At 42.5% G+C, this 12,093-nt stretch overlaps 1 protein-coding gene across 1 annotated transcript in view; it reads right to left on the bottom strand.

Annotated features, from left to right (window-relative positions):
• Nucleotides 1-867: 867 nt before the first annotated feature.
• Nucleotides 868-12,093, bottom strand: part of Fgf9 (fibroblast growth factor 9) — a 37,709-nt gene continuing 26,483 nt past the window's right edge. The window contains exon 3 of the mRNA XM_041634243.1: nucleotides 868-4,064. Within this exon, the coding sequence (XP_041490177.1) occupies nucleotides 3,819-4,064 (246 nt within the window). The 3' untranslated portion in view covers nucleotides 868-3,818. The remainder of the gene's footprint in view (nucleotides 4,065-12,093) is intronic.

A 12,093-nucleotide genomic window follows, 5' to 3' on the forward strand; every position in this document is an offset into this window, starting at 1 on the left:
TAACGGCAAGCACAGAAGGACACTAGAAGGTTTGTTGTTTTAAGTGGGGGGGTGTAAAAATCAGTTTTAAAAGTCTGCTCACACATATTCAACCCAGCTTTCTGCGATCGGGGTCCACTCCACAAGCCTGAATCCCTGGATTTTGGGTTGTCTCCTGAAGAAGGCAGAGGCTGTGTTGTTACAATTCTTCCCCGCTGTCCTTTCAGGCATAAATTACCAGTCCCTGTAGGTATGCAGACTACATAGGCACACACACCCCGGCAGGGCCTTTGGTGGCTCAAACATCCTTTGAACTCAGCTGGCATTTGGCCCCCCACTCCACCTCCACCACTTCATTGCTCTTCTGTGCACATGACCACAGGCAGCGCAAATCTAAATTTGGCACATTTCAAGGTCAAGTGATGCAGCAACAGAATCTAACCTCAAACAATCACCCAATCACCACTGTCCATTCATCTGTCCACAAAAAAAAAAAAAAAAAAAAAAAAAAATCATGCAGGCACGCTACCTGTGCTCACTCCAAGTTCATATTCTTCCCAGAAGATTCCTGGCTGTTTCATCAATTGCTCACAGGGTGGGGATGGGGATGGGAGGAATTGAATGTGTTTTTTTTTCCTCCCCGCTCCCCACACTCCCCCAACCCCCTCAATTCATTTTCACTGCATAAGCAAGCTGTAAAGGCAGAGAGACTGTTAAACTTTCTCTGGCTCACACAGGCAAAGAATCTGAGGCACCTCCCAAGCGGACATCAAGTAAAAACTACCAGTTTTCCAAAGTCTGAAATTATGTATTTACACAGAGTACACAATCCTGTATGTGTTTACATACAATTACAGATTATCGCGTAAATAACACAATATTGTCGTGTTAATGAGATGAAATGGTGAAGATGCTACCCACTGAAGACATATTTTATCCACAAAGCAGGACCTGGCAGGGCAGGTTCCCCAGTGCTGACCTGGCATGTCCTTCAGTGCTGCTTGGGGACATTTGCATGGCAGATGGGAAGGTGGGTCAGTCCACCCTGGCTAAGTCTTTGACCATGATGCCAGCATTGGCACCAACAAGAGAGTCGTTTGGCTATCTGAGCATCTGTTTGTGGGCTGGAATCACCCAGCCCACAGTGGCTTGGGGCTGCCATCCAGCAGGCTTTGCAGCTCTTATAGCAGGGACCTAACAGGATGCGAACCCAACACTGAGAATGATCTGTCTACTTCCCAGGGTGGTACTCACAAAGAAACCCTGAGCCATCTCCTCTCCCACAGTGCCTGTTTACATAAATCACATACATCAATATTTATTTATTTACAGACCATTACAGTTTATTATACTGGTTACCAAAAGCACACAATAGTTTGCTTTAAAAAAAAAAAAAAAAAAAAAAGAGGTACCAAAACAAAGTTCAAAAATAGACAATAGAGTAGCATTTGCTGGGAATGCATATAAATTTTTAGTTTTTGCACAGTTATTTTTCTTTCTTCTGAGTTGATTTTCTGCAACGCCTACTAGGGTGTGACTATTAATGGCTATCTTTTAAAATCTCTTCAGATATTACAGCTATGACTTTCTATGAACCTAGTTCTCTCCTGTGGTCAAAACACTGAATCCTTTTCAGCAAAAATAAAATAAATGCTTTTGGGAAATGGAAGTCTGAATATGTCTACATCTTAGCAGCAAAGAATTAAATAACAAAGAAGAACACTGCTCAAAACTCGATACAGCACCTGTTTAGAAACTGAAAGGGGGTCCAAAGAGTGTACATAAGGAGGACATTCTGCTCTTTATCCTATCAACTACTTTACAGAGCTTCAGGGTCCTCTCTCTGAGACATCTTTCAGTTCCAAAGACCTTCAGTTCTTCCCTAATGCTCGCCAGCAGAGTCCGTCACCACGTGCTCCAGCTTGGACCACAGAGGGCTACATGGATTTGCTCACGACAGGAAGTCAGGCACTTCGAGTTCACAACAGCTCCGGCTTGCCAGTGACATGCTTTCACGTCCCATCGAGAATGTGCATCCAAGCAAAACAAAGCCAGGATATCGCATCTTAAAATGAGCTGTGGAAATTTGAACACATTTTTGAACTGTCGCTTTCAATTTCCCAGCATCAACTGGCTGGAAAGTGAAAGTGCGTTATAGGTTTCTTTTCCTTAAATATCGCTTTAAGAATTTGGCTCATTTCACCTTAGTACAGAGTAAGAACAACAACAGCAAGTTCTAGAATTTTTGTTCTCAAATAAAGCTGTAGTCACAAGCTTTTCAGTATAGAATGTAAGAAACGATTTTGTAAACAGGGTTCTTTCTACACAGCAACCTCTTCTCTGAGCACTCTTGAAGACCGATTCAGAAAAGAAAGCACCGGCAATGAGTACAGTACCCCTCTAATGTCATTACTGATAAAGATTTATTGGTTTCATGTTGCAAGTTTTACTTGAAGGGTACTAGCCCTGTGTAATTATGACAGTTCGTACCAAATGCAATCTCCATAAAAGATGTTGTAATGGGCCCTAAGGTCCTTGTATAATTCCATATTTGATAGCCAAAACACAAATAAAAACTTTACAAGAATGATCCTGTTCATCTGACTTTTGCCTCAAAAGAGAAAGAGAGGAAGAGGAGGAGGAAGAGGAGGAAGAAGAAAAAATCTGTACTATGTAAATGTTTTTCCACTCCCTTGGTAATTTTAAATCAGTGCCATGTTTGATGTTAGTCTTGTTGTCATGGATGTGGTCTGAAATTCAAAAGGCATAGTTATTGCTTCGCTTTGGTACACTCTGCAATAGATTGAAACAAGTAAGACATACGCCAGCCTTCATACACTCCAAGCCCCAGTTACACTGAGTTACGAGAGAGGAAAATTACAGACACAGAATGAAGGGTTGAGACCCAGTTTATCTTTAATCCTCTGGGGTAAGCTATGAAACAAGCGATCTGAAGAGTGAATACTCAGTGTCGTGAGCGATGTGCAGAAGTTTACAATAATATGGGCACAAAATAGATTGTCGCCTTTAGTACATTAGGGCCATTAGAATTTCTTGGATACCTACTTGCATGAAGTTACCACAGGTTCATAGCAGACTTTGCCATTTAACACCTACAGAGCCTAAAGCTTCCAAAATGCCTATCTGGCCTGTACATATTTCATTAAAAATAAACTCTATATAATAAATAAATATATAAAATAAATAAAATGTTGCCTTTGGAATCTCTATAAATAAATTTAACCTTTTTTCTTTTTTTTTCTTTTTTTTCTCTTTTCTTCTTTCTTTTTTTTTTCTTTTAAACTAAGAGGTCTTTGCTTTGAGTTCACTGTATGATATCAGTGAGAACGAGCTGACAGTCTTTTCAGTGAGGCTGCGCCCTCCAGGCCTGTGGAGAGGCACGCTCCCTTGAGCAGGCCACCAGCCAAAAATCCTGATGAGTTGAAGTATGGCAGCTGTGCTGATATAGGATGAAGTTCAACTGATCAAAAATGTAAAAGCATGTCTATTTCCCAGCATGCATCAGGCCGTTGTCCTCTTGGCGTGCTGCTGTCCCCCTCGCCTCACCTGCTCAGGTACTCACACCCTCTCACGAAGCCTCTCCCCTGCTTTCACAATAAATCAAGCAAGTGGCCCCAGGCAACCCTCCAGGAGGACCAGCCCATAAGTGCAGAGCAAATCAGCAAGTCCCCATCCAAGCTTCCATCATACATATGCATGCGACAAAGTTTGCCAACAGTGGAGCTGAGGTGAAGGCCCTGCTAATCAATAAGAACCCACGGCAGGGAAGCATTGATAGTGGTTGTGTTCTAAGGGCTCAAGTGAAGACACTGTCTTTGTCAACTTTGGCTTAGAATATCCTTATATAGTTCAGGTACTCTGTCGGGGTCCACTGGTCTAGGTAAAAAGTGTGTAAATTTCTGGTGCCGTTTAGTCCTGGTCCCTTCTCTTGGAGTCCCATCCTTATTTAATGCAACATAGTATCTCCTTCCGGTGTCCACGTGTTTGTACAGGTTGGAAGAATAGGTGTTATACCAATTCTCTTCAAACTGTTCTCGGAATACACACTCTTGTGTTAGTTTTTCCTGTCAAGAAAAGAAGAAAGGAAATAAATACATTGTAAAATGTAGCTGGCTCATCAAAAAGCAATAGTCCCCATTGTTATATGCAAGTTCAGTCCCTTTTTTCCTAGAAACTTTAGACCAGAATACTTTTAAACTTCCTTTTGTCTGAATTTTTTAAATATTTGCATATGCATAATGAGATATGTAGGATAGGGGACCAATATCTAAACACAAATTTCACTTATGTTTCAAATATACCGTCTACGCACAGCCCAAAGGTAACCTTACATCATATGTTTTCATTAAAATTCTCACAATATGGAATTTTCCACTTGGGACATCATGTTAATGCTGAAAAGAAATGTTTACATGTGGGGACATTTCAGAGTTCAGACTTCCAAATCAAAGATGCTTGAGCCATGTAAGCCTAATTTAAAAAATCATTTTTTTTATTTTAAACTTTATTATTTAAAAAAATTGCAAGTAAAACAAAAATCACACGTGGAAACTAATGAAAAACGACATGATTCCGTGAACTTCTATACGGTTAGATTTACTGTCCGTATGGAAGCTACACGGTTTCACGCTGGATTTTATACTTCTACTATCAAATAAATTTTATATACTTAACCACCACCAAAAATTAAAAATTCATTTTAACTACTTCAATGCATTCTTCAAAAACTGTTTTAACTCTGTCAGGTTATTAATGACATTTGAATTTCTTATTCAAGATGGCTAAATCGCAAGAGACTAAACATGTTAGAGATTGGGAGAAAATCATAATACTGAATTTTTTTTAGACAATATTCACACTAATTTTTCACAATTCAATGTAGAAATGTCAAGGACAAAGTCAAGAAGAAGGCAGCACCTTGAGGAATATGAAAACATCCAATCTGCTGACGATGTCTGGCCGCAGTCTCGTGGGTCCCTTCCACGTCAGTCATATGTTCAAAGGACAATTGGCCCAGGGAGCCATTCTCATTTTCGTCACAGTATTTGGATAGTAGCCTCTCTGGTAGGGAACTTGCCCAAGTGGAGACTCTAAGAGCTACCTCACTGACAATACACTTTTATAAAGTACTCGCTATAGCCAGGGATGCCTGCAGTGTTAGCAGTGAGCGGCACGGTGGAGCACCCTGCTGCACGGATTACCCTACAGCCTCCCCACTCCAGCTTCCTCTGCCCTTTAACATCATGAGCTCAAAATTTACGGAACAGCCTTTTCTAAAATCCCTAGGAGAGCCAGGCGGTGGGGAGTGTGCCTTTAATCCTATTCTCTGTAGGCAGAGGCAAGTGGATCTCTGAGTTCAAGTTCAGCCTGGTCTACAGAGTAAGTTCCAAGACAGCCACGGCTACACAGAGAAACCCTGTCTTAAAAACAGACAGACAGACAGACAAATCCCTGGGAGAATTCTTCACCAAATCTGTGACTATTCAAGTCCCTTTACATAAAAACGATGTGCTTGCCTAGAACCTACCACACCCTCCCTCAGACTTTAAACTATCTCCAGATAACTAATGATACCCGATACTGAGTAAACGCAGTGTAAGCCATTTGATAGCATCATCGAAGACGCAGATTCTTGAACTACGGGGTGTGGTCCCACTGGGATTGTGCAACTGAACATGGGGGGTCACAAAAAGAATTGGCAACCAGAGAAGGTCTCCAAATGTGCAAAATCCAAGACTAATTGAAACTCAAATTCAAATTAAATCTGAGGCGCTTCTGGCAGCGCTCGCCCACGTTGTGTCGCAGGGCTTCACTGCAGCCTTGCGCCGAACACCACATCATGCATGCTCTGTACTGCTCACGCTGTTAGCCACACAGTCAGCCAACATGCCTGAAGCGCCTTGGCTCAGACTTGAGACTGTTAAGTACGATGAATTGTAACGTTTTCACCATACATAAAAACTTTTCTGCTCTTGTAAAAGCAAAACCATTTAATTATGAGAAACAAAGACTTTTCATATTTTCCACCTTAACGTGTAAGTTTTTCAAATTAGAACATCTTTGGATTATATTATATTAGAATGATTGATTTTACAAATTGTTTATTTGAGTTTCATAAAATCTGAGTTGCTGACCTGAGTTTTATTAAAAGATAAATTTTGGCTTGAGATTAGAATAGAATTTCCAACCATTTGTGAAATGACCTAAACACACTTCTGAGATTTTTGTACTATGTATTTATGCAAGCAGCATTCTGAGCACAGACCATTAAAAACCAAAATCTTGGTCAACTCTGAAAAGCACTGAAAGTTCAGTCTGCACAACAAATATTCATCAAGATTTAATTCTCTGTGCAAACATAAATAAGCCCATCAGCTTCACTGGCACACAAACTGGTTTCATCTTGACATATAGGCCAAAGAACTGTTTCAAAATATCTTGTGATTTATTATTAGCAAGTGCTGGATTGGTGCACCTGCTTTATCTACCTGTACACCCAGGAGCACAAGGCATCCGTGAGTGGGGCGAGTGGAAAGCCCTGCTTCAGGGAACAGAGACGAGAGGACTGTGTGTGGAGGGTTTTCAGTCCATGGTGGGGAGATCTTCCGAAGTGCCCTGGGGGTCAGGAGGGATCGCCATAAAGCTTTCTGTCTTGACAAGGGGAATACTTCCAAACACAGTAGAATGAAAACAAGTCCCCTAGCCTCCTAGTTCTTGAATTTAAGTAGGAGAAGCTCACCCTTATTTCCTAAGCCAGGCTCAGGTGCCAAGATGCCAAAACGAAAGCTAGTCTCAGTTTTACATTCCCACCCTAAGAAAAGCTCTCTGCCTTCTTCAGTATCTTCCCCTTCCTCTCTCCCTGAGCTCTGTGACCTCACAATGTGGAGATCATGCTGTCAGGTCAGCCATGACCAGAAATGATGCATCCCTCACATCCTAGAGGTATGACCACACTCTGGGATGAAGGGTGTGTACCAAGGCTGTTCCTGGTGAGAGGAGGAAAAGGGACTGTCCACCTCTGGCGGCTATCACATGACTGAAACCTTTCAAATCAACACCTTTCTAGCTAGTTATTTTAAAACTAAGAGTGTGCTCACATCTGTTCTGCTGGGCATCTGCTGGCTGCTGTCCAAGTGGGAAAGGAGCGTTGGTCCTGGCTGGACACTACTCCAGGTGCAGCACTGTCACGGTGAAGAATAGTGAGGATGGCATCTCAGACTCTCCCTACAGCCACACTCTGGAACTGACTGCAACCTCACCAAAGTGACAGGTGCATGGGCAAGAAGGAAATCACCAAAGGCCAAAGATGAAGGCTTTCGCGAAAGTGTATGACCACCATCGCCTCATACCTCCCCCAGAGAACCATGCAACTGTCTCCTTGGACAAAACTGTCACCATAAGGATGTCTTCAGAGACCAGCTCTGAAACACAAGACCAGACAGGAGGCCAAGGTCAACTCTGAGACACAAGACAGGCAGGAACAAATGGTTCTTCTAGAAGCGTAAGTTTTAGGTGTATTTCTGTTTCCATCATTAAAAATAGGGGAGGGGTGACTTTTAAAAAAATAATTGCTTTCCCCTTTCCACTTGGCACCTTAACTAAGTGAAAAGAAGAAAGAAGCCAGGCCCATGGGTCCTGCCGTCACAGGTCTCACTAGTGGCAGACTCAAGTTATTTCGAGTGTGTGTCAGTTGTATGAGGACCAAGCGTGGACTGGCTTTCTCATCAGTTTCTCAAACATGTTACAATCTGTGTTTCCAGAGCGCCATGCAAAGATGATGTACAGGAAGACAAGTGCAGTTTCTATACAGTACTAGGAACACATAAGAGACGAGCATGGGCAGATCTGGGTATGTCAAGGGTATGTCTGAATCCCTTACAGATACTGAGGGACAACTGGCATCAAAACCAGGTAAGAGCGTATTCTCTTATTCCTGTCCTTCAGAAGTGAGGGCACCCAGTATACTTTACATATCACCAAAACACTGCGGCCCTTCTGTATTCACATAGTAAGCATATGACTTAATACGTAAGTTTAGGAAAAGCCAACTGGGTAGATTCATCTTCTCCTACTGTGAGAAAGCCAAGATGGCTGAAGAGCAAAGGACAGAGTTTTATAACCCAATCAGCAGTCCAACGGCAAATCATGCTTTGCCTTGTCTTTTTGGTTTTTATTTACATGTCTTTGGGGGGCCAGTGTCATGGCCCATGTGTGGAGGTCAGAAAACAATTGCATTCTCACTATCCATCCTGGGGGTCCAGGAGACTAGACTCAGGTGGTCAGCCTTGGTAGCAAGAGCCTTTACCCACGGAGCCCATCTCTGCTCTCTTTCTTAAACCAAAGGCCTGAAACATCAGGGAATAGCTCTTACCAGCTTCCTCCTAAGTGCTCTTCCAAGTGGCCAAAAAAGCACCAGCAATGTTTTTGATATTGTTTAGGCTTGGTTATTTGGGTTTCGTGATGTTGGAGGTGAATTGCTGGGCCTTGGACATCCTAGACAAGAGAGCCCCCTCAGCTCTGAGGTTTCAACAAAGTATCACACCCCATTAGACAAACATGTATTGTGTAAGTTGAAACAGGGAGTAAAAGGGTCAACCCACCCAAACGGGATTCATGGAGACAAAATGAACAGCAGGAAGTGAACCGGAATACCACTTGCACATGGGCTGCTCCCGCTAGCACAGCTGAGGAAGCTCGTCCTCACACAGCAAAGGGCAATCCTCCACTCTCTGCCTGGAAATCTAGAAGGGGCTACTGGGCAAACGCAGCCACTCCTGCGCTGAGGAGATGGCCTGAGTCTGATGGTTTCCCGCTCATCTCTATGAAAGTCCTTGAGACACAACCAAAGGGTGAGTCCAAGGCCTCACACAGTCAGTAGTTCAGGCTTTACTTCCCTCTGTGTAACAGTGTCCTCACAAGCAAGTTAATTCCTGGCTAAACAATTATGTGATTTTTGTTGTTGTTGTTGACAAAATGGAATAAAAATGTAGAACTGTTTGCCAAGACTCCAGTTTTGGAAAAGATGGCACAGGGAGATGGGAAGTATAGATTCAGATTAAGGGTTCTTTCTCTCCACTGGAAATTATATTGTCAGACCAATATTACAAACTAAATCTTTATTTTAAGAATATAGGATGATTTCTCCTTGTTGGGAGCAGCTCCTGCCCCCTTTGCCCTTGGGCACATGGCTGCATGGAGCCTTTCTTATGGAAGAGATGGGTAAGCCCTGGGAGAAGGCTTGTCTCAGACCTCAGCTTCACCCCTCACTCACTGAGAAGACACTACAGTCATTGTTCTTCCCCAAGTCCCGTGGCCTTGTCTTTCAAAGGTTAGGCCAAAATAGGCAGCCCTAACTTAAAATCTAAGATGCTTCTAGTGCCTGAATTTTGGGGAGATGGTGTTGGCCCTCATGAAGCTTCATATTTCAGAATGTTTCATATTTTCTCACTAGGAATGCTCCACTGACCAGGTGTGGCAGTGTACACCTTTAATCCCAGCACTAGGGAGGCAGAGGCAGGAGGATCTCAATGAGTTCAAGGCCAGCCTGATCTACAGGTGAGTTCAATGACAGCCAGAACTGTTACATAGTGAAACACTGTCTCGAAAAAAAAAAAAAAAAGGAAAGTAAGAAAGAAATCTCTACAAATACTCCACAAAAACTTTTGACCCTAAGAATTTCCAATGTTTATTACAGATGCTCAATCTGTAGTGAGGACTCTGGAGACCAAGAGCACCCCTGATATTATGAGGGACCTCTCATCAGAACCTCTCAGAAATGGAGCAAATGGAACATAGCTTGTATTATTTTCCAGTTAAATGGGAGGGGAGGCAGTAAGTCCAAAGGTGGGGTGATGCACCCCTTCTGGACCATGGCCTCTTGTCTCTATGGTGGTGAAGGCATAGACACAAGACATTTCCAGAAGCCCTACTCAGCCACTTCCTACTCAGGACCTGGCTCTGCTTCTTGCTGACAGCCCGGGGCTCCCCCAGCTTTGTTCACACGTGAGACATAGGGTGCCATTTCCCAAAAGGCCACCAACCCCTAGGGATGTCACCTGAGGAAAGAGCTAGTGACAGCAGGCTGTGTTCAGGAATGGAGTACAAACTCTTCCCTTTGTAAAACCATGTGGAACTTTAAACACACACCATTAGTTTTTCAGGAGAAAGAGGAGGAGAGGAAATGAAAGCAAAGAGCAGGAACAAATTTCTACATGGCCAGAAGATTCCTCCTGCACTTTTTAAAACTATGAAAAAGTCCTTAAAAACGCAAGGTAAGCTACGAACAGAAGCTGACATTTGCACAGCTGAGACGGCGTGGCTCTCTCCCTCACAGGCTGCTTAGGGTTGTTTATATACACAGAACTTTCTGGGCAACCCAGAAAACATGGTGTTTGCTCAACTTTAAAACAGTCCGACCCCTCAGACAACATTTCCTGGCAGTCAGGTCAGCAGTATCTTCAGCTAAGTGACGGAGGTTGGCCTGACACTAACACCAGCAGTGCACCCCGACTGCTGTAATCACACCGGCTATACCGCTCTATCAAGCAGATTTCCATCAAAATTAAGATTTCCATTGAAAATAAAAGACTACGGCACTTCTCTATGCCACGTACATATCATAAATGGCTTCTCCCTTTCAGCGGGGATTATGTCACTGTGCAATCTTTGTTTTAGACAGACTAGCAAGATTTATAGTTCATTTCTTCATGAGCACACTTCACTTCTAAGTGATGAATATTTAGCTGAGGCAAATATTTTAAGTTATGTATTTCTATTCCAAAATTGTCTTTAATTAAAAATAGATAAACAAATGCAAATTGGAACACTAGAAAAAAATGTATTAACCTGTCTCTTTATATGCGCGCAGAAGGGGAGCATGGGCCTTCAAATAAACTATACACTTTTTAGAATTATAGGACGCAGATGTTTTAAAGCTCACCACATGTTTCCAATGCAGACAGTTTATAGAGTATTCCACTATAAAGTGATCAATTCTTGTTTTATTGTATTTCCATGTTTTAAATTTTTTTAGATTATTTAACTATAGCTGTTTATGGCATACCTATCTTTGAACTATTGGATTTTATCACTGGACTTGGGTGGAGAATGTGGATTTAATTCAGAAGTCTACTAAAGCCCATGCTTTGGAACAAAATCTGGTGAATGTTAGCAGCTATGGAAACCTCTTTTCATTTTATGTCATCAAATTCTGAGCAATGGGAAAAACTAAAATTAAAACTTCAAAACTTTTACCATTCCTGTCTAAAGCAAAGCATGAGATGCTCCAGTGGAAATCACAGCACGGTCCAGAGAACGCCTAAGCACCTTTAAGACACAGGCTTACCTCGAGACCAATCTAAAAAATGAGACAACGTGAAGCTAGGTACCCCACACAGCGTTACTACGCTCAAATCTCTGCTGCTTTAAAAGAGAGAGAGATGTTACGGCATTTGAAACAGAACAATAGCTCTTGTTGCAAACAGACAGACTTGCCTCGCATTGTGCTATTTTAAAACATGGTTTCCACATGAATGTGCGGCATAGCTCTAACCACGCTATGTAAATGATGGCATTTACTCAACTCGATGGTCCCCTAAACAGCTGGCTGCTAGGATATAAACCACCAGAGCAGGGAAAGGCATGACAAGGACTTAATTGCAAAGCTCCTGAACGTTTCCGGAGTTAATGACTTAGCTGTAGTCATTCATTCTCAAAACTACTGTTTGTTACAGTCGAGGTATTTAAACCTCCCCTAACCACAATGACTCTTTCTCATTAATAATACAGCAGTAAAGCCTTAATGGGAGCTGTTGCAGGGACCAGGGTGATTAAATATAACGACAAAAGGATCATTAATAAGAAGCCGGGTCTTTTAACTGCTCTCTCCTGGGACAAATCCCCAACTAGAAAGAAAGCAACATGCAGAAAGAAGAGTGGGAGGGCACCTCCTCTTATGTCGTCAGATGCTCCGATTCAGATCCAACCCCTTGTGCCCACAACACACCTAAAACCTAAGTCTAGTTTCTCAAAGCCTCTAAATCCCCATCATTCTGGATGGACCTTCCTGGACCATATTCCTGACCATCTCCGTTA

Source organism: Microtus oregoni, unplaced genomic scaffold (assembly GCF_018167655.1).
Source record: "Microtus oregoni isolate MIOR12 unplaced genomic scaffold, Mior012 000045F_ref0000178, whole genome shotgun sequence".
NCBI classification, from domain to species: domain Eukaryota; kingdom Metazoa; phylum Chordata; class Mammalia; order Rodentia; family Cricetidae; genus Microtus; species Microtus oregoni.